The 22,668-nt window shown below is 39.6% G+C and overlaps 1 protein-coding gene across 3 annotated transcripts; it reads right to left on the bottom strand.

The window, feature by feature from the left end:
• Positions 1-4,433: 4,433 nt before the first annotated feature.
• On the bottom strand, positions 4,434-21,986 carry ZC3H8 (zinc finger CCCH-type containing 8). 3 transcript variants are annotated; one of them, XM_054701855.1, is made up of 10 exons: positions 20,170-21,572; positions 19,550-19,612; positions 18,837-18,933; positions 15,797-16,025; positions 14,866-14,999; positions 13,328-13,450; positions 12,829-12,940; positions 11,717-11,826; positions 10,844-10,894; positions 4,434-4,579 (listed from the first exon to the last, which is right to left on the bottom strand). In XM_054701855.1, exons 2-9 carry the CDS (start codon positions 19,567-19,569, stop codon positions 10,865-10,867), a joined length of 855 nt encoding a protein of 284 aa, XP_054557830.1. In that variant the 5' UTR covers positions 19,570-19,612; positions 20,170-21,572; the 3' UTR covers positions 4,434-4,579; positions 10,844-10,864. The 3 variants fall into 3 exon arrangements, with proteins under 3 accessions (XP_054557830.1, XP_037383717.1, XP_054557829.1); XM_037527820.2 differs by lacking the exons at positions 19,550-19,612; positions 20,170-21,572 and adding an exon at positions 21,850-21,986; XM_054701854.1 differs by having other exon boundaries at positions 19,550-21,572.
• Between the last annotated feature and the right edge of the window lie 682 nt (positions 21,987-22,668).

Raw genomic sequence — 22,668 nt, 5'->3', positions numbered from 1 at the left:
AGATTTAGCTGTAGGGCACGTCCCGGAGAACACAGTCCTGCAGAGCTGGCAGGTTAGAACGGCAGGAGCCAGGGGAGGCCGCACAGGTTTCTGTTTCCTGAGGGGCTGCTCACATGGTCTCCCCAGCTTGGGGAGAACATAGATCCCTTCACAGCTGCATAAGGACAGGCATTCAGTCTCAGACAATCAGGAATTCACTAGGACCAGGTTTTCCTCCTTCGTGGGCTGAAATGACTGTTTTATGTACATTTGGCTAAAACAGGGCATTTCTATTGATTCCGCGTTTGCCTGACTTCAGCTACACAAGGAAGTTTAAATTGGCTTGAGTCTGTGGGCATACGGAAAGCTGAAAAGAGCTGGTGTGTCAGCAGATATGGGACTGAATCAAATTTGTTCAGGAAGTTCAAGATTAAAATCCAGTTTATATTATTATGTAACAAACATACCTGCCAAGCAACACATCCAGGCAAATAAATTTGAAATATTTTTCATAGAATACAGCTGGTACACAAAATTTGTATTTATTTAAGACTTATGTGAATGTTAAATAAGACTGCTTCTGTGGAATCCCTTAAAAGGATAGTTGTAAAATCTGGAGCAGGGGTAAAAGTCCCAAATACTAAGGAACAAGGAGCATCCTGCCAGGAAGATGAGCCCCTGGACAGCCAGAGAGGGAAGGATTCTGAGATAAAAGGACTAGTAGATGGCACAGTCTTCTTACCAGTGATAAATAAATATTTCTAAAGTACAAATATGAATGCAAAAAAAAAATGTAGCGTGATATCAATACATTTGAATGAAACAGAAATTTCTTTTTCTTTTTTTTTTGTGGGACTCTCGCAGGCAGCCGGGGAACAAACCGGCGCTGCAGAGGCTGGAGGCAGCCTCGCAGCCCAGCACTCAACCCCTGCGCCACCAGGGGAGGCCCTGAACCAGAAATTTCTGTCTGGAATAGCAGATTAAAGATCTCTGAAAGTCCACTAAAGACATGAGACCAATAGCTAAAAAGTCTAACTTTTTGGGTCTCCCCAGTGGCACAGCGGGTTGAGCTCAGCGCTGTGAAGTTGTCCGCAGCCTCTGCAGTGCGGGTTTGATTCCCGGCCGGCCAGGGAGATTCCCACATGGCGCGGCAGACCTCTCCTGTCTTGCCCACTGCTCCCCTCAGCAGTGTACTTCGATTCTTCTACCTGTTCTGCTCCCTGCTCTGTCTCTCACCCTCCTGTGCCTCTGGCCTGTACCCCAGTGCTTGTATAAATAAATAAATCTTTAAATATAATAAAAAAAAGGTCCAACTTTTCTTCAGAACCCTGGAAATTAAAGGCTTACAACAATTCAAAAAGAATTTACTGAAGAAAAACAATGGAATGTTGGTAAAATGCCTTGAGTATTTCAATTTACTCTAATTCTCAATTTCTCCCCAGCTCCAAAGCAGCCCTGAAGATCAACAGGCCTATAATCACAATCACTGAAAACCAGTACCCTAGTAGTCACCACAGTGGGCAAACAGATTTGGAACTCTTCAAATGCCCCATTCCCCACTTGCAGTTGTCACTTGTTGATCTATGACAGGTCTTGAAAAGCTACATTCTCAGGGCCCGTCATCATTTGGTCAGCCTCCGAAGCAATGAGCACATCCAGCATCCAGATCTTGGATTGCAAGTACTATTCTCAGTTAAAAGGAATCTGGGCTCGTAAAAATATGGTCAAATTGACTGAGGTGAAAATATACAAAATGAGCCTCGATCAACCCTTCCCAGTTCATTCAGGCTGTTGGCAGAATTCAGTAACTCGTGATTGTAAGGCTAAAATTCCCATTTCTGCCATGTCACTGGAGTTGCTCTCAGCTCTGGACACATGGTCGCTTTTTCCTCCAAAGTTAGCAGGACCTCTCTCATGTTCCGATCTTTGACTTCAGGAGGGCTGGTCTCTCTTACAGGTTTACCAGATTAGTTCAGATGCACCTGGGATCATCTCCCTTTTGCTTAAATTAAAACCAACCTCTGAGACATTAATTACACCAAAGGTAAAAATCTCTTCATTTCAGACATAATATAAACTAATCCTGAGAGTAAAGTCCATCATAGTCATTCAGGATACTCGGTAATGCCACACTCAACGGGAGGGAATGGTACAGGTAGTGTATATCAGAGGCAAGGAATCTTAAGAGTCATCAGGAAATTCTGACTACCACAAGTGGGGGAAAGAGACTGGGAACCTCTCTTCTTCATAAAAAAATCTTTGTTTTCATAACTCACTAATTCATAAAAAATTCATAAATTTTAATTTCAAATAAATGGTTACTATATACATGTATAACTCCAGTTAAAAATTACATTCAAATCTAAATATGTGACTAACTTAGTAAGGTCCACCACTTTTTATGTTTTACCAAGAAAAAAAAAAGTGATATTCTCTCAATTATAAAATATATTCCAATTTCAGAGATGTTAGCTATGAAAATAAATATGTATCTGAAAATGACATATAATAAAATGTCCTCTTTTTAACTTTCTATTTTTTTTTTTTTAAGATTTATTTATTTATTTACACAAGCACTGGGTACAGTCAGAAGCACAGGAGAGTGAGAGAATTCACCAGAGCCAGAGCGGGGAACAGAACAGGCAGACTGACAAAATACACTGCTGAGGGGAGCAGCGGGCACAGTAGGAGAGGTCTGCTGCGCCATGTGGGACCCTCGCCGGTGGCCGGGGATGATCCGGCGCTGCAGAGGCTGCAGGCAGCTTCACAGCCCAGTGCTCAACTGCTGCGCCAGCAGGGAGGCCCTTAAGTTTCTATTTTTAAAAAATGTAAAGGAGTGCTCCAAATTTCACAGGAATCAACACCAGCCTGAGGGGAGTGGGGCATCAGCCATGCCTTCCAACGCAACACATGCTCAAAACCTTCCAAATAAATCTATTTCTTCCTAGTTTTTGCCCCAGTTTTGTCATAAAAACAGCCTTCCCCATTGTCATGCTTCCTCCTTTCTAATACCCACTTCTTACTGTGCTGTCTGCAGGTGCCAAGACTGAAGGTAATCTTCATGAAGAGGGTGGTTGGGGTGAAAAGTGGACTTTGGTTAGATCAATGTAGGCCTACGTCTTGGCTCATAATTTTTTAGCTTATTATCTGCTTGTGTTTGGCTGCAAGTAATAGAACTCAAGTCAAAATGACTTAAAGCAGTCCAGAAAATACATTATTTCATGTGTCACAACATGAAATCTGAAAAGTATGTCCTCTAAAGTTGGTGAATTCCATGGCTGATTTGTTACCAAGGACCTAGTTTCTTCCCAACTTTCTTCTCTGTCATTTTCTCCATCAGGAAAAAATAGAAAATGCTGGTCTGTTTTCATTTTTTCCTAGAACCTGTCAGATAAACTTTTGCTTGGAGTATATGCAATATGACCATAATAAATTTGTTTCATATTTCAAGTAGGACTTTGCTAAGGAGCATCACCAAATTTCGCATACTCTGTGCCACGTTTACAGCAAGTTAGTGATGCTACTGTATTATTTTCCCAGTAGTAAAACAATATGATAATAGTTTGTTTTGTGGTATTTTTCTAATAATTATATAAAAATGCAAATTTAGAATCTCATTACTTATAATTGGAAAATTCTGTACTTGAATACTGTGTTAAATACTTCCTCATATTCCAAAAATTTATATTATACCCACACATATAATCTAACTTTTGTTTATGAATCAATAAGAAAGATAACCATTCTTTTTTTCTTGAAAACAAAAAAGGTAAGAACTTCAAGTTTAGGAGTAGTATAACAAGAGACATTGTTCCTCTTTATTTATAATGGTAGAAAATTAGAAACAAAATTTAATGTCCAAAACAGGAATTTTTTTTTTTTTAAATCATAGAACCATATTTTAAGTCATAAAACAGAATTGTGAGCAACTATTAAAAATATGTTGTGGAAGTACTTAATGACATTAAATATTCATCATCTATCTACTATTTAGTGTTTTCCTAGAGAAACACCTTACAGTTTGCTCTCTTCAAATCTCTGGACACCTATCCTCCCATCTGTACTCAGTCTAATTTTGATTCTTATTAAGAAAACTCAATCAGAAGAGACTTCTGCAATTACTACACAACATTTACCCATTAGCCGGTATCTCTGTCATATATGTTCTTCTTTTGTTCCAATGGCTAGAACGGGGTGAAGACCCCCTTCACTGATGCACTAAGTCTCTTCACTCCATCCATTAAGAAGTGCATGACCAAAGGAGGATCCCACATGGCGCGCAGACCTCTCCTGCCGCCCGCTGCTCCCCTCAGCAGTGTGCTTCGGTCCTTCTGCCTGCTCTGCTCCCCACTCTGGCTCTGGTGAATTCTCTCACCCTCCTGCGCTTCTGACTGTACCCAGTGCATGTATAAACAAAACAAACAAACAAATAAAATAAATAAATAAAACATGCCTCTATTTAAAAAAAAAAAAAAAAAAAAAGAAGTGCATGCCATCACAATGACACAAGAGGGCGCTTTAAATAAGGAATCTCAAACCACTCCATCAGTCTTGAACTGTCTTTAACAGGTGGACATAAGCACTCTTCATTCAATCAAAGCTACAAAAGAAAACACAATACAAAAACAAGTTAGCTGGTAAAAATTGCCATCTTAGTCACCTCTGCTTACTCCCCCGCAAAAAAGAGCCAGAAAAAATTAACACAAAAGTCCAAACTGAATTAAATATTCCTACTTTAGGAATATGAAAATATATCTTGAATTGAAATTCAAAATCTAAGACCAGAACTGAACAAAAAAATGGACATAGTAAAACAAGAGTTGACTGACCTCAGAAATGATACAAGAGAAAGTCATTATCAAAATTTTCTGATGTTAAATCCAAAAATTCTGATTTTTTTTCTCCATTAAGAAATAAGACACGGGGGCTTCCCCGGTGGCGCAGCGGTTGAGCGCTGGGTTGAGAAGCTGCCCGCGGCCTCTGCGGCGCCGGTTCGATCCCCGGCTGCTTCCCGGCCACCGGAGGAGGGTCCCACATGGCGCGCAGACCTCTCCTGCCGCCCGCTGCTCCCCTCAGCAGTGTACTTCGGTCCTTCTGCCTGCTCTGCTCCCCGCTCTGGCTCTGGTGAATTCTCTCACCCTCCCGCGCTTCTGACTGTGCCCCAGTGCTTGTATAAATAAATAAATAAATCTTTAAAAAAAAAAAAAAAAAAAGAAATAAGACACTTGGGGGCCTCCCTGGTGGCGCAAGGGGTTAAGTCTCAGCACTATGAAGCTATCAGCAGCCATTGCAGCATGAGTTCTGATCTCTGGCTATCCCACATGGCGCAGCACACTTCTGTCTAGTCCACTGCTCCCCTTAGCAGTGTATTTCAGTTAATCTGCCTGTTCTGTTCCCCACTCTGTCTCAGGTAAATCCTCTCACCACCCCACCCCCCACACCTCTGGCCTATACCACAGCTCTTGTATGCATAAATAAATAATTTTTTTTTAAAAAAAAAAGAAATGCCACTTATTTCCATAGAGTATATTTAAAGGATTTCCAGCTTCCCGTATTTAATTTTGAGTCTAAATTATGTATTAGTCTTATAAATTATGTATTAATCTTATAAAACTTTCTATCGCTACATGTAATCACTTATTTACTTACACCATGAAAAAAAAGTGAGAAAGTTAAGATTGTAAATGACTTTATAACATGAATATAATATAAAATTTTAATATTTTGTCAAAACCCAAAAGCTTATGTTACTAAAAACTCTTGTTTTGGGCCTCCCCGGTGGCGCAGCGGTTGAGCGCTGGGTTGCGAAGCTGCCCGCGGCCTCCGTGGCGCCGGTTTGATCCCCGGCTGCTCCCTGGCCACCGGAGGAGGGTCCCACATGGCGCGCAGACCTCTCCTGCCGCCCGCTGCTCCCCTCAGCAGTGTACTTCGGTCCTTCTGCCTGTTCTGCTCCCCGCTCTGGCTCTGGTGAATTCTCTCGCCCTCCCGCGCTTCTGACTGTACCCAGTGCATGTATAAACAAAAACAAACAAATAAATAAATAAAAACATGCCTCTATTAAAAAAAAAAAAAAAAAAACTCTTGTTTTGGTAAATTGAAAAAATCATTTTCAAAAATGAAGACTATATTGCAAGAATAGGTTTGAATGAGAACTTAAGTGTTACTGAACAAAAGTGGAAAAAGCAAAACAGAATAAAAGTGGAATGAAGAAAATGTATTAAAGAGAAAAAAGTTACAGAGAGGGAAAATATACCAATACAATATACACAGCAACTATGACAGAGGCTAAACCAAACCTTCTCTCATTTCAATAAATGTGAATGGGCTTTAATTCATTTAGCAAATGAAAAGTACTTCTGGTTTAACTCAGAGCAAAACCCAACTACATGCTGGTACAAAAAAAAAAAAAAAAAACCCTAAAATTTACTCAGAAAAACTAAAAGTAAAGTGATGGGCAAATGAATATTAAAAGCAAGGGCAAATAAATTCCAACTGCAAGGGAGACTGAAAGGACATCAAGGAACTTTTTGTACTATAACATAAAGATCCATTAGCTCTACATTATAGGTTAGATAGATATCTCAGGCATGTATAATTTTGTAACTCCTTGGAAAATATTTTTCAAGCTCACAGAGGCAAATCAAATGTTGGGATTTTGATATGGAGTACACTGAATTTATAGAGAACTGCCATATTAACATTGAATCCTCTGACATGAACATGAAATGTATCTCCATTTATTTAGATTTTTAATTTCAGAGTTTTGTAGTTTTCAGTGTACAAATAAATGTAAACAGGTTTTGGGGTTTTTTTTTTTTTTTTGCAAAAATTTAAAAGCTGCTTCTAGGGCCTCCCTGGTGGCGCAGCGGTTGAGCGCTGGGTTGCGAAGCTGCTGGCGACCTCTGCGGCGCTGGTTCGATCCCCGGCTGCTCCCCAGCCACCAGAGGAGGGTCCCACATGGCGCGCAGACCTCTCCTGCCGCCCGCTGCTCCCCTCAGCAGTGTACTTCGGTCCTTCTGCCTGCTCTGCTCTCTGCTCTGGCTCTAGTGAATTCTCTCACCCTCCCGCGCTTCTGACTGTACCCAGTGCATGTATAAACAAAGAAACAAACAAATAAATAAATAAAAAACATGCCTCTATTAAAAAAAAAAAAAAAAAACTTCCAAAAAAAAAAAAATAAAAAAATAAAAGCTGCTTCTAAAATTTGCATGGAAAATCAAGACACAGAATAGCCAAAACAATCTTTGAAAAGAGCAAAACTGGGTAGTTTATACTTGATTATAAAGCTATAGTAATCAAGATATTATAAAAGAAAAAAACTGCACAAGTGCATAAAAGGACAGACACATAGATCAATGGACAGACACATAGATCAATTTTCTGGACTCAGAAATAAATCCTTACATTTACAGTCAATTGATTTTTGACAAAGGTGTCAGGGCAACTCAATGCACAAAGGATAGTCTTTTTTTAAAACAGTGCAGGGACAACTGGATATTTATATATAAAAACTTAGATCATTAACTATACTATACCCCAAATTAATTCAAAATGAATTAGACATAAAAGCTAGAACTAAAAATCTTAGAAAAGAACGTAAGAGCAAGCCTTGTGACCTTGTGTTAAGCAAAGAATTCTTAGATACAATATCCAGAGCGTGATTCATCAAAGAAAAAAGGCAGCAGCTCTCCTGCATGCCTGTGACTATGCTGGGGACTCACCCGCTGTTCCCCTCAGCAGCATATTTCAAGTCAGTCTGTCTGTTCTGCTCCCCAGTCCATCTCTGGTGTATCCTGTCACCCTCCACACCTCTGGTCTACACCCTAGTTCTTGTATGCATAAATAAATAAATCTTTTCAAAAATTTGCAAATCAGCGCCTCCCTGGTGGCACAGGCGGTTGAGCGACGTGCTGTGAAGCTGTCCGCAGCCTGTGCAGTGCCGGTTCGATCCCCGCCGGCCTTGGAGCAACCCACATGGTGAGCAGACCTCTCCTGTCTCGCCCGCTGCTCCCCTCAGCAGTGTATTTCATCAGTCTGCCTGTTCTATTCCCCACTCTGCCTCTGGTGGATCCTCTCACCCTCCTGAGCCTCTGGCCTGTACCCCGGCTCTTATATAAATAAAATAAATCTTAAAAAAAAAAAATTTGCAAATCATACACCTGATAAAGTACTTATATCCAACATATATAAAGAACTCTTATAACTCAATAGTAAGAAGACAATGCAGTTAAAAAAGGGACATAGATCTGATTTGACCAATGACACATGACAAGATGCTCAACATTATTAGTCATGAGAACAATGCAAAGACAAAAAACACAGAACCTACCAAAAAAATAATTAACTGCTCATTGATACAACTCAAAAAGAACAAAAGATAACTCACAAAATAGGATAAGACATGTCACAAATACCTCACAAAGGATTAAATTAGGAATATATAAAATCAGCTTATTATGGACAATTGGCCCAACTGAAACATGGGCAAAAGATATTCACAGATGTGATGTCACCAAAGATTAACCTCAAAAGCTAGTAAGCATAGGGCCTCTCAGGTGGCGCAGCGGCTAAGCGCTGGGTTGCGAAGCTGCCCGCAGCCTCTGCAGCGCCGGTTCGATCCCCAGCTGCTCCCCAGCCACCGGAGGAGGGTCCCATGTGGCTCGCAGGCCTCTCCTGCTGCCCGCTGCTCCCCTCAGCAGTGTATTTCAGTCCTTCTGCCTACTCTGCTCCCTGCTCTGGCTCTGGTGAATTCTCTCACCCTCCCGCGCTTCTGACTGTACCCAGTGCTTGTAAATAAATAAATAAATAAATCTTAAAAAAAAAAAAAGCTCGGAAAAAAAAAAAAGCTCGGGCCTCCCCGGTGGCGCAGCGGTTGAACGCTGGGTTGCGAAGCTGTCCGCAGTCTCCGCGGCGCCGGTTTGATCCCCGGCTGCTCCCCGGCCACCAGAGGAGGGTCCCACATGGCGCGCAGACCTCTCCTGCCGCCCGCTGCTCCCCTCAGCAGTGTACTTCGGTCCTTCTGCCTGCTCTGCTCCCCGCTCTGGCTCTGGTGATTTCTCTCACCCTCCCGCGCTTCTGACTGTACCCAGTGCATGTATAAACAAAACAAACAAACAAGCAAATAAATAAACATGCCTCTATTAAAAAAAAAAAAAATTAAAAAAAAAAACTCAAAAAAAAAGCTAGTAAGCATAATAAAAGATGCTAAATCATGAAAATAAAGCTATGATACACCTTTTTTATGCCCTCTAAGTTAGTAAAAAAATTTAAAGTCCTGACAATCAAAACATGGACAAGTGCGGAACAATAGGCATTCCTTTACATAGTTGGTGTGAGTATAAATTGTTATAACTACTGTAGAAAAGATGTGGTTTAAGATAAACCACTATTCTGCTACTTGATATATACCCAGGACAACTCACACCCATGTGTATCTTATAAAATCTAGATTATTTATAAGAATTTGTATTTCAAAAATTGAAAATAATAATCAGAAACAAATTGTAACATATTCAAAGAATAAAATGTCATAGGGAATAAAAATGAATGAATGAAGATACATGCATCTACATGAATGACTTAAAAGCATAATGTTTAGTGAAAACAGCAAGGTAGGGCCTCCCTGGTGGCGCAGCGGTTGAGCGCTGAGTTGCGAAGCTGCCCGTGGCCTCTGCAGCGCCGGTTCGATCCCCAGCTACTCCCCGGCCACCGGAGGAGGGTCCCACATGGCGCACAGACCTCTCCTGCCACCCGCTGCTCCCCTCAGCAGTGTACTTCGGTCCTTCTGCCTGCTCTGCTCCCCGCTCTGGCTCTGGTGAAGTCTCTCACCCTCCCACGCTTCTGACTGTACCCAGTGCTTGTATAAACAAACAAAACAAATAAATGAATAAAACATGCCTCTATTAAAAAAAAAAAGTGTTAAAAAAAAAAAGAAAACAGCAAGGTAGCAATTAAGACACAAATATGATACTCTTTAAATAAAATCCAAATCCAGGGCCTCCCCTGTGGCGCAGTGGTTGAGCGCTGGGTTGCGAAGCTGCCCGCAGCCTCTGCAGTGCCGGTTCGATCCCCGGCTGCTCCCCGGCCACTGGAGGAGGGTCCCACATGGCGCGCAGACCTCTCCTGCCGCCCGCTGCTCCCCCCAGCAGTGTGCTTTGGTCCTTCTGCCTGCTCTGCTCCCCGCTCTGGCTCTGGTGAATTCTCTCACCCTCCTGCGTTTCTGACTGTACCCAGTGCTTGTATAAATAAACAAACAAATAAATCTTTAAAAAAAAAAAATAAATAAAAAAAAAAATAAAATCCAAATCCAAAACAAAACTAAATATACCATTTAGCAAATCACACACATTCGGCAGGTCTATTAAGAAACAAAAGAGGGGCCTCCCCGGTGGCACAGCAGTTGAGCTATGGGTTGCAAGGCTGCCCTCAGCCTCTGCAGGGCCGGTTAGATCCCTGGCCGCAGGGCGAGGGTCCCACATGGCGCGCAGACCTCTCCTGCTGCCCACTGCTCCCCTCAGCAGTGTACCTCGGTCCTTCTGCCTGTTCTGCTCCCTGCTCTGGTGAATTATCTCACCCTCCCGCACTTCTGACTATACCCAGTTCTTGTATAAATAAATAAATAAATCTTTAAAAAAAAATTGTTCTTAAAAAAAAAGAAACAAAAGAGAATAAAAACATAAAAGATAGTTACAAATGCAGAAAAAGAAGCAGGTCCATGGAAACCTACATATATCTATGTATATGTATCAAATATTTCACAATTTTTTAATGAGAAAGGAGAAAAAGACTATTGGGAAAACGGAAAAAGCCCTAATGTTTCTATACCAACTTCTAGAGATGGTTCAGTGTTAAATTCTAATTTTACCTTTTTTTATATATTTTATTTTCATGATGACTTCTTGTCAGTATCCAAAACCTAATATGAAAAAAAAATCATTTTTATGCATTAATGGTTAATTCAGGTAACTAATCATACTCTTGTAATTTTCTAATGATTACAATAATATTCATCCTAATAATGACATAATATTTGTATAAAAGGAAGTGAAAAATTAATTTTAATGTCATTTTTTTAATCTGTATTTCACACTACCAGTAAATCAAATATTTGGCATAACTTCTAATTCCAGGGTAACCCTTCATATCTTACAACCTAAAAATATAGACTCAAGGGAACACTTGCCACAGATATGGTTTAGTTTTAAAAGAATGTTTTATTTTTCACTTATATTTCAATTTACTTTTGAAGAGAGCAGCTTCCAATGATGTGGGAAATGAAAAGAGTATAAATGATTATTTTTTGGTTACCTTTTCTTACAAAGAATATTTGAAGAAAACATTTTGAAATAACTATTTGAGCTTTGTTAGATATAACTCTAAAGTATCTGTCAACCAATGATCCTTAACTTTCCTTCTAAGAGTGTAACAGGAGAACTATTTCTATTTATTTTGTTTTTCCTTTGTTGTGCTTAGTTTTTAAAGTTGCTGACTCCCATTAAAGTTTTAAGAACATTCCAGTTTGTACCAGCAATGAGTATAAAATTTCCCTTAAGCTATATGGAAAAATATACAAATTAATAATTCTCTAAACATAAGAAAATTCTTAGATTATCAGTCCTAAGATACTCCAATTGCTAATCAAAGAGGCATTGTCCTTAAAAAACAATATCTTTTCAAATTCTCGCCCTAAGTTCAGTCTTTCAAAAAAGGAAAACAAAATGTTATTAAGTGTACTTACTTTAGCCAATAGTTCTTGTGTTTCAGCAGTCAGTGGATCATGAGAAAATTTGCAATAATCTCCTTGATAACATTTTGTTCCTGTATGATAAAACTTGCAAGGATATTCATGTAACCGAAATGTTAAGGAGAACAATTTTAATCAAATAAAATAACTTATTAAAACTTAATTACTTTATTTTTCATATCTATTTAAAGGACTTTACTACTAGTAGAAACATTGAATTCACTATTTAAAAAATGAGATAATAAAGATGAAATGGGTTACATTGAAGGATGATTATATAAATCAAGTATATTGGTTTTTACAGAACTCTTCTTTCATATCCACTCTTATAATATACTATAAATATTTCACTGGTGTAAGGAAGGGGTATAAAACACCTTAAGAAATGTATTTTTAAAGCTTTCTTTTGGGATGAGGGAATTAAAGCCAATGACAATAATATGAGTTCAAGTTTGGATTCTTCATATACTTAGGCTTGCTTACAACAGGATCCACTTATACAACTTCAATATTTTTTTTAGGAAAAAATTCTTAAGTTAGAATTTGAGATTCCTAGTATTGAATAAATAAAGGAAAACAGCTTTTGTGGTGACCAAAGATGCTATTACCCTAAAACATTTACGTTTCATGTTATGACAACATGTCGATATATTTGCACTGAAGTGCTAGGGTTATTCCTCAAATTAAGGGACAATTAACTTCCATACAGTGCAGAATTTTCAAATTATACAATCCCAGCCTCTTTTTATGAAGTAGCTTATATGAATACAGATTCTATTAGTGAATATCATAGCACAAATTCTGACATAGTCTTTCTGGGACTTGACAAAGTCCCATGAACCTGCTATCCTATTCAGGTCAAGCAGAAAGGATCTTTATTTGAGAGAATTTTTAAAGAATTCCTCTTTTCCTTCAGGGCAATGGGGGTGTCGGGACATAATTTCATCACTTTGATACTGAGTTGGGCTTAGATAATATGATTTTGCCACAGCTAAAACATTGGTTTTACTAACAATTTTTTTTATTTAAATGTTTTTAAAAAGTAAATATGTATTTAAAAAGTAAATATTAAGAGCAGAATTATTATGTTTTTTGACAAAGGATATTATGCAAATACAGGCAGTTTTCACCTCTGGTACAATATCCTTGTACATAAAACTTACACATTTCCTTCTTCTTCTCTATCTCTGCATCATGATCAAATTTACACTGGTCTCCCTGAATCAAAAGAAAGAAAAGTCATTATTTCTCAAGGTTTAAATCATCACTAATTCCTTTAAATAAAGTAAGCAAATAACTGTGGAAAAAAATGAGTTTTAGAGCTGTATGGCCTAATTCTTAACATGTTATAACCACAGCACATATATCTGCTCTAAATTTTGTTAAGTTCTAAACATTTTTAACACAAATCTTTTTTTTAATTATCTACTTTCTCAAACATAAAAGAACACTTCATTAAAATTTTCTAATGGAAACTTTCTCAGAAGAAAACAGTTTCAAAATGTAGAAGTATGCTTCCAGAATGTCTAAGGGAAACGAGTTGGTTTTAGTACATTTTTACTACACCTGACATTTCAGCATAATTTTGCTTACACATTTTTGTACCTTAATACATTTCCTTTCAAGGAAATATTTACAAATTTGTTTTCCCTTGCGTTCCACTGTATGTTGGTTGATGAATTCCTGACTCATTCTCACATGCTGCTGCTTTTCATTAGGTTTACCATCCTTTAAAAACAAAAACAAAAAGCTCAATATGAGAAACATAAAATTAAACATTTTGCCATTACACAAAATTATTTTAAGCCACCTTTAAAGCATTGAAAAGTGACTTCACATTGATCTTCATGTGTAAGATCTGGACTTTTGTACATCAGTTGGAATCATTTTCAACAGCATTCCATCACTGAACGTTGGTGTCTGTGCTACTTGAATCCTTTATTGTACTTTGCCTTTATGATTTTAATGGATAAAAAAATTAACGTGCTACTACTCATGATGGAAAGTGAAGCCTAAGAACAGGTTCCTTAGAATAGTAGAGTCAAAACTGAAAATCATAAGGTAAGCCAAAAAATCTATAATCTTTAGCTTTAATGATATGCTCACGGGTTGAACTGAGCATACCGGCCAATTATATATTCTGACAAACATAACTAGAAAAAACCCTCAAGATGGCAATAAAGGTATAAAAAGGAGAATTTCATAATATATTTTAGCTCTTTAGAAACACAAATTACTTTTAGAGTGTTAAATTGTGGTACTGCTTAGTTTCTACACAGCAAATGGCTGAATACAGTTTTAGGACTACAGTAATTACAGAACAAGCAAAGAAGGGGGCTGACATTTACCCAGTTTGCAATAATGTCAAATTTCCAGTTATCATTATCACAACTATATGTCTTATAAATATGTGTCAGTTTAAACCTTTGGTTCTATTTGATTATGTTATTTATTACATTAGCATCTACAGAGCTATTCAATAGATTTTTATATAAATATTTCTATCTACAATATTTGGTATTACTAATATTTTACCACCCTTAACTCTCGTCTCCTGTGACCAAGCCTAATAAAAAAGTTGCCATCTAGTTTGAAAGCCCTCAGAAAAGCAGGATCCAGAGGAGCTGTTTACTATCACATCTTGAATACATCTAAAGACCAAGAAGGAGGACTGCTACAAAGTAAAATCAAAATATCAGGAGAATAAGGAGTAGTTGGTAAGGCTAATGCTAAGAAATACTAATTTTTCACTTCTAGAGGGAATGAGGAAGTAGTAAACCACGGACTGAAATCACAGAAATTTTGTAAGATTGTGCCCTTTGAAATGTCCTCATGGCTATTTTATCTTCTCCCTGCTTCTCGTATGTTTTCCCATTATCACTGACAGTACAACATTCCAAAACCAAGAGGCTTTGGTGTGATTGAAGGGCAATAGGCAGAACACTCAGAATTACAATGGGTGTTGGCAGCTAATGAGTGAAAAGGAAGAACATGGAGACCCCACTGATGGTAAGAGATTTTTACTACTAGATAACCCTCATTTTGGGGATGTCCCAACCTTTCAAGATTAAATAATACTTCCTGTCACTGAGGTATAAGATAAAAATCCAAGAGCATGTAGGCATCCCCTCACATGCATGTACCTGTTCCTGTGAACCACTGTTCTTCAGTAAAGCATTTGATCCTTTGTCCCCAGTGCCAGGCCATTTTCGCTTCATTTTCTTCTGTTTACCATTCTTGTGAATAGCTTTAAGGCTTTTATTTTTTTGTTTAACAGCTGAAAACAAGAAAATTAACTTTAAAGATGACATGAAGTGAAATAGGCAGTTTACTCCTAAGAAGTATATTCTATAATAATGCAGGAAAAGCTCTCCACAATTCAGTAAGTGAAAACTGGTATGATGCCCACCTATCATTCTAGAAGCTCTGTGATTAAGAGATCAAAATGATAATGAATATATTTGGGATCCCTGACTCATTCTTTATGAAAATATATAAGATATTACTGGGGAGGAAGCAGGGGAACAGACGAAGCAAGGTAAATTAATCAAATATACCTTGCTAGCCATAAGTCATATCTTTTTTCAAGTGCTCAGAGTAAGACCTAATTAGGGACTTCATAGCACTATAACAGTAGAGCTTCAAGTAAAATAAACTCATATGTAATTGTCAGGTTTTTCATTAAAGTTTTTTATATAGGGCCTCCCTGGTGGCACAAGGGGTTAAGTCAGCATTATCAAGCTATCAGCTGCCACTGCTCAGAATGAGTTAGATCCCCGTCAGGGAGCTAACCCACATGGCACAGAAGACCTCTCCTGTCTCAGCCACTGCTCCCCTCACCAGAGAGAGAGTGAGGAGCGGAACAGGAAGATCTATTGAAATACACTGCTAAGGGGAGCACCAGGTGCAATGGAGAGGTCTGCTGTGCATGTGGGTTAGCTCCCTGGCTGGCCAGGGATCAAACTCATGCTGCAGTTGCTGGTGATAGCTTGATAGAGCTGTCTTGAAACCCTGTGCCACCAGGGAGTATGCCCTCTAGATAAACTTTAAATGACAAAACAGATTGACCCTTACCTTTCTGAGTATCCTTTGCAACATCTTTCTTCAGAGATTCTTCAGCACATAAAGATTGAGCAGCTTTTGCCATTTCTTTAGCTTGTATATACTGTTGAAGCTCTTTCGCAAAAGTATCTTCTGATTCCTGACTGCAGGTATCATTATCACTATATACATCATAGTCCTTACTTCTTGATTTTCTATATGACAAATTCTTTGACGATGTAGAATTTCCAAAGTGCCTAGACTAAGTAAAAATTACATTTTCAATTAGAAATCCTAGTAATATTCAAACAATCTGGCTGTATAAGACTAGAGACTAGATTGTTGATCGTTGTTGAGGTTGGCTTTCCTGAGGGTTCATATTCTCTCCACTCTCATTTATTTGCAATTTTTTAGAATTAAAAAAAAAAAACCATAGCACAACCTTCTTCTCCTTAAGGATAATTCAAGGGAAGATTATGAATTTGTATACCACATGTACTTTACTGATTTAAAAGTCTAAATCCCAAACCTTAATTATTTGATATAAGGAATTCTAACATTACAGTTTACATTTTATTTCTCCCTTTGTATCAACTATTCTTTAAATGATTTAGTTTAATAAGTCACCATTTCATAAAAGAACAAGTAAACTATAATGGCCCGACTGAAAATTCACTATCTCAAGATATTATTAGTTACCAAAGCTTATTCCTTTCCCTATAATTCAGAGCACTAGAGGCAGAGACTGTGAAAGTAATGACAACAGGAATAAAGAATTGCCCTGTTCTCTGTAATCAAATTAATTTTACTTTCAGAAGTAATTTTTTCATTCTGCTGTTGAAGCTGCTCATCCACTGGGACAGAAACTCAGGTATAGCAGCTGTTGCTGGAGCAGTCTCAGCTGATCATAGCAGACAACTTTAAGCACTTTATGTACAAAGAATTCCAAGGAATGGTCACACAGATTTCTATACTTGGCGACACAGGTTTAACAAGATATAAAATCATAACTAGCAAGTATGACACATTTCAATTAAAGAATATACTGGGAAAAAATATAGTGCCAAAGAGCTCCTATTTTGATGTCAGGAAGAAAGGACATACATATCGTAAAACTGGCTAATGATCATGCTTTGGATCCTGCTTTGGGGCCTGGTGTCTCACTTACTTTCACGTAACTGATGAAAGCAGCAAATATGAAACAAAACAAACAAATGAAAAAAGAAGAGGAATCACTATTATAAAATAGTCTAGGTAGTCCAACCTAATGGCTTACCTTTGATGGTTAAATTCACAGTCAAAAGAACCCCCAGAGAACTGATGGCAAACCTAGAAACTGAGCTTGCTCCCTGCTTAAAGAATCAAAAGGGGCTGAGGAAGGAAATTTCTTAACCTGACAACAACTTCAATGTACACCTTATCTTCATTATAGCAAGACAAAACTATCTACCAAACCAACAACTTTCAGGCCACCAAGATCCTTGTGCCCAAGTCCTCAAGAAAGAACACCTTTTTCCAAATAACTACAGAACAAACTTACAGCTTATGGACTAACAGATCAGATAATGACAAACCTCAGCCTGGCCCCCAGTTTTCAAAAAAGTTTTGCTGGAATCCAGATACACCCTTTCACTTATTTGCTATATTGTTACTTAGTAGTCGTAGAGATAACATGGCTTGCCAAGCTAAAAAGATTCACTGTCTGGTCCTTTATGAAAAAGTTGGCCCACTCCTGTGATAGATAATATGTTTACTTGATATTGGCCTTTATTTAGTGGACACAGGGAAACCCCCCCCCAAAAAAAATCACTCAATATGCAACAGTTCCCACAATATTTTGCTTAAATATTCAGAGATGAGATTCTATTCAGTGTATTTAAGTTAAAATATCAGAAGGGGCCTCCTATGGTGCAGTGGGTTGGGCGCAGCAGGTTGAGCTCAGTGCTGAGCAGCTGTCCACAGCCTCTGCAATGTGGGTTCGATTCCCAGCTGGCCAGGGAGATACCCACATGGCGCAGCAGACCTCTCCTGACTCGTCAGCTGCTCCCCTCAGCAGTGTATTTCAGTCAGTCTGCCTGTTCTGTTCCCGGCTCTGTCTCTGGTGAATCCTCTCACCCTCCCATGCCTCTGGCCTGTACCCCAGCTCTTGTATAAATAAAATTTAAAAAAAAAAAATCTTAAAATATCAGAAGGATTCACATTAGTAATTAGGTACACCCTTACTGAAGCAGACCCTTATTACTTACTAGAAGTACTAACATGTCTGATTCATTTGAAGTAAAGAGATGAGATGATTTGGCAACAAAACTCAATAATCAGCTACGATGATTTTTATTATACATTACAGATGAATGTTACTAATTGATAAAATTATTTTCAGTGGGCATTGAAACATATGAAATACAAAGATAGGACCATTGCATGTCATAAGATGAGGTCATTAAGGTGGGCTCTAATTCATATGACTGGTATCCTTATAAAAAGAGGAAACACAAACACAGACCCAGGGAGAACACCATTCAAATATGAGTGGTAAAGATGAAAGTGAACTGAGGAACACCAGCAATTACCCACAAACCACCAGAAGCCAGGGGAGAGGCTTAGAATAGATTCTTTCTCACATGTCTCTGAAGGTACCAACCCTGCCAACACCTTGATCTTGGGTTCCTGGCCTCTATTTCTGTGAGACAAAATATTTCTATTAAACCACTCAGTTTGTGGTACTGGTTATGGTAGTTCTAGCAAAATGACAGAAGCTTTAAGCTATAAATCACTAACATTAGTTAAGTTAGCAAATCAAAACTCTCAAAAATTTTTATCTAATTTGAAAAGAAAGAAGTTTTTAAAATAGTTTACAACCCATTTCAGAAACAGGGAAAATCAAAGTAAGCAATATACTAGAAGCTAATGTTAAATGACAACAAAGTTCTCAAATAATAAAAGTTTTAAACATATAAGTAAAGGTATAAGTATCTGAGTCTTAAATGCTGACTTAAATGAGACAAACAGGATCCCTAATAAATTTCTCACATCCATTCCTTCTGGCTTTTTCAATATGCCAACGTAAGCTTACTTTTTTGGGAATTTGTTCACGCTCCAGTTTTACTTTCCATTTTACTTTCTCTTCTTGTGTTTCTTCAACTTCTGTATCATCTATTTCATCATCGATTCTGTAGCAAAAATATCAAATAACACAAAATGGTTTTCTCAACCTAAAAAGGTAGACGCCACTGCATTAAAATTCACTGCTTTGGTTTATCTCCAGCTTGTCCTCAAATAAATTCCAAATTCAAACTCTTATCCAAATACTTCAGAGAAATAATATACAAAATTATGATGAGAAGTAAACATCAACATATTTATGAGTAAACTGTAAAACTGAAATTTTAATTATATGATCATACTACTTAAGTAATAATAGCTATATAAATTAGCATGCCATTCATACAACAAAAACTGAGTATCTACCATATACCAGGCTCTGGGCCTTAAATCCTGTCACACAAAAATAAAAAAGACAGACCCTGCCTTCCAAGAACTTTCTATCTGCTTAGGAGAAGGAAATAAAGTGATTTCAATATGATGGGATAAGTGCATATATGAGGCACACTTATCCCAGAAGGGTCAAAGGTTTTCTGAAATTATAAGCTATGTAAGAGTTCACAAAGAAGAATGTAACAGAGAAGAGTATTTCAGGTAGAACATAGGATATCTTTTAAGATCAGGAATAAAGCAAACTTTTATTTAAGTGTGAAGATGAAAAAGAAAAGTTATTTTCAGACTCACAAGGACTGAAAAGCATGCATTCACATCTGAGACAAATGCTTGAGGATATTCATTCCAGCAAAACTGTAAAAGAAACCAAGAAAGATGAAGACAGGAAATATAAGTAACTGGTAAAGGAACCAATAAAATTTATAGGAAAATCAAAGTAATGGTTGAGTCTATGAATACAGGGGGCTGAGGACAACTGTATCTTAGCAAGTAGTGACTTCTGAATAAAAACTCTGGCTTAAGATGAGTTACAAGCCAGATAAAGGCAAAGATTTAGACATTAGTACTTTCTGTAAAGATCATTGCCATGGAAAAGCACTGCCAGCACCGGGATGTGAATGGTAGCTTTGTGCTTCTTTCAAATTTAAGGATCTCCAGCTTTTCAGCTTCATCCGATTCAACAGTTTTAGCACTGATCTGTCCCCAGTCATCTTCTGAGTTACATCCATCAGATGAAGTACCAAATTGTGAGTCTTCTACAGAAGACTCCGTATTAACAGCCAATACACCAAATACTATGAAGCTCTACTGTTCTAGTTTTCACTAATGAATCATCTTACAGAATATGAAGCAACCTCTCCTTAAGCAGAGCAATAATGACAATAACAGTAACAGTAGCAGCTAACACTTACATGATGCTTATTCAGGATTCTGTGCACGATTACATCCAGCACAACAATCTTATGCAATACATACTACTACTTAGAAGCCTGCTTTACAGATGAGAAAAATGAATTAGAGAGCTGTGTAACTTGTCACAGTAAAAAGTGAAGGTGAGATTTAAGCCAGGCAGGCAAAGTCAACTTCTTATTCAGCACAAGTACCTGGGTACCTACTAAACAGTCTTAACATATCTTAAACAGCAATTCCAACCTACTTTCATTTCCTCCATGGCATTTATCATCACCTAAAATGAGTTATTTATGTACTGTTTATTATGTACTATTTATTATTGCTACATCCCCAGGGCCTAGAAAAATGCCTCAAAACATAGCAGGGGCTCAAATGAGTAGTCCCATCCTAAAACCACCAGGAAAGAAAAGACCCAGAAGCTATAAAAGATTCATCTGATTGCATTTAAAGCCAACAAAAATATTTATGCATGGAAAACAATACATAGGCTGTTAAAAGGCAAATTACTAAGGGTAAAATTTTTACAGACTACAGACCTTCAAGTTAGGGAAGTTCACTACACTTCATTACCATCCTTCACCTAATATTTTGGCAAAAATCCAAAAGTATTTCTTCTGTACTTTAGTTTTTGTGAACGAATTTTCTGTCGAATACATTTTCAAACTGATAGCTATTGGGTTTGTGTTGCTATCTTTTGTGTGATGATTAACCTTTGCTTAATTCTCTTCTCTAATTCTCTTCTCTTCTGAAGATTAAGTAATATATTTCACTAAATTTGGTAGTAAAACTCTAGATGCTACCTGAATTGGGTAAAGTATTTGAATTAGAAAAAAAGTGAACAAATTTGAAATACCTAGAGGTAAAACCAACCGGAATAGGTTATGTCATGAATGAAAGAAAGAGGGAATAAAGAATGTGCATGTGGATTTCGGCCTGGAGAAACTGTGAGGGAAAGGCTAGGTTTAGGTTTCTCAGCACTTCAAACTCAGAAAACAAGTGAACGGACAGCTGTGATGTGAATGAATAAAAGTGAATGACCATGTAATGAATGAGCTACATATCTTCAAAAAAATGAGGTAAAAAAATTCGCCACATTTGGCCAGCATTCTCAATTCTATTTCCAACCTAAAGTAAACATTATATCCAAATGGTGTCTGATGCTTTACTTTTATTACATGTGGTCTTTAGGATCATCTGGTGCAAATCAGTGGATTCAAGGCAGACTACTTACTACTTGTCCTATCACCGCTTTAAAATTTTGGTCTTTCCTGCCAAAAAGAAAAATACCTAGCATCGTCTTAGTGAAAAATCTCTAGTGATCTCTCCTCTACGAGCCCACGGCCTGGTGCAAGTGCCAAGAGGCCAGAGGACCGGCTCCTACCCCGGCTAGAGGAGCGCACAAGAAAGGAAGGATCCAGGAGACCCTGCCCCATCCCGAAAGACGCCAGGACCCGCCGCTCCCTTCGCCCATGCCGGGGGCACCTCTGGCCGCGGTGACCCACTAGATGGCCCGGCTTCTCCCCGCGCCCCGGCTGCCCAACCATCCGTGCCGGCGCAGGCCAGGCTGCCGCACGCGCTCCCGCGGAAGCCGGCGGCGAGGCGGGGACAGCGCCCCCGGGGCCCGCGGGGGAACGCAGAGGCGGGCCCCGCGCTCGAAGCATGAAAAGACAAGGGATCACCTTTTCTCAGAGTCCGTGGCCGGCTTTTTGCCAAGGGCCGGGTTGGGGGGCTTAGAGAAGAGATTCTCAAAATCCATCACCCTCCCCAGGGCCAGGCGGCTCTAGAGCAACCACCGCAGCGGGAGGAGGAGGGCGGGCGCGAGCCGCTCCGCGCACGCGCCGCCCCGCCCCCCGGCCCTGCGCACGCCCTCTCCCCGCCGCGCCGCCCCCTCCCCACCGCCCCCCCCCGCCCCTGCGCACGCCCTCTCCCGCCGCACCGCCCCCTCTCCGGCCCTGCGCACGCCCTCTCCCCGCCGCCCCCCTCCCCGGCCCCGCGCACGCCCTCTCCCCGCCGCGCCGCCCCCCTCCCCGGCCCCGCGCACGCCCTCTCCCCGCCGCGCCGCCCCCCTCCCCGGCCCTGCGCACGCCCTCTCCCCGCCGCGCCGCCACCCCCGCCCCTGCGCACGCCCTCTCCCCGCCGCGCCGCCCCCCTCCCCGGCCCTGCGCACGCCCTCTCCCCGCCGCGCCGCCCCCCCCCGCCCCTGCGCACGCCCTCTCCCCGCCGCGCCGCCCCCCCCCGCCCCTGCGCACGCCCTCTCCCCGCCGCGCCGCGGCGCTACGCAGGCGCCACCGTGTGCGGGGCTCGGCGGCGCCCTTTCATCTGTGATCGGAAATGTTTCGTCGAGTTTTTCGTATTGGTTCTTGGAATGCGCCAGTTTTTCACTTTAGTGAGGACTGTTCGAAGGTCCTCACAGTGCATCCAAGGAATGGTAGCCTAAGGCTAACGTTTATTTCAATGTTTTATGCCAGATGCCAGTTTACCTCAGATTCTCACAACAA

Source organism: Talpa occidentalis, unplaced genomic scaffold, assembly GCF_014898055.3.
Source record: "Talpa occidentalis isolate TD23 unplaced genomic scaffold, MPIMG_talOcc4v2.1 talOcc4.5, whole genome shotgun sequence".
Classification (NCBI taxonomy): Eukaryota; Metazoa; Chordata; class Mammalia; order Eulipotyphla; family Talpidae; genus Talpa; species Talpa occidentalis.
This window is presented reverse-complemented; position numbering and strand designations above follow the sequence as displayed.

Coding starts and splice junctions, on each gene's coding strand:
- ZC3H8 (XM_037527820.2), bottom strand. CDS start 21,926: ATGGATTTTGAGAATCTCTTCTCTAAGCCCCCCAACCCGGCCCTTGGC. Junction 18,934..21,849: donor GCCACGGACTCTGAGAAAAG/GTGATCCCTTGT, acceptor TTTTTGCTACAG/AATCGATGATGAAATAGATG. Junction 12,941..13,327: donor TTGAAAGGAAATGTATTAAG/GTACAAAAATGT, acceptor CTTTTGATTCAG/GGAGACCAGTGTAAATTTGA.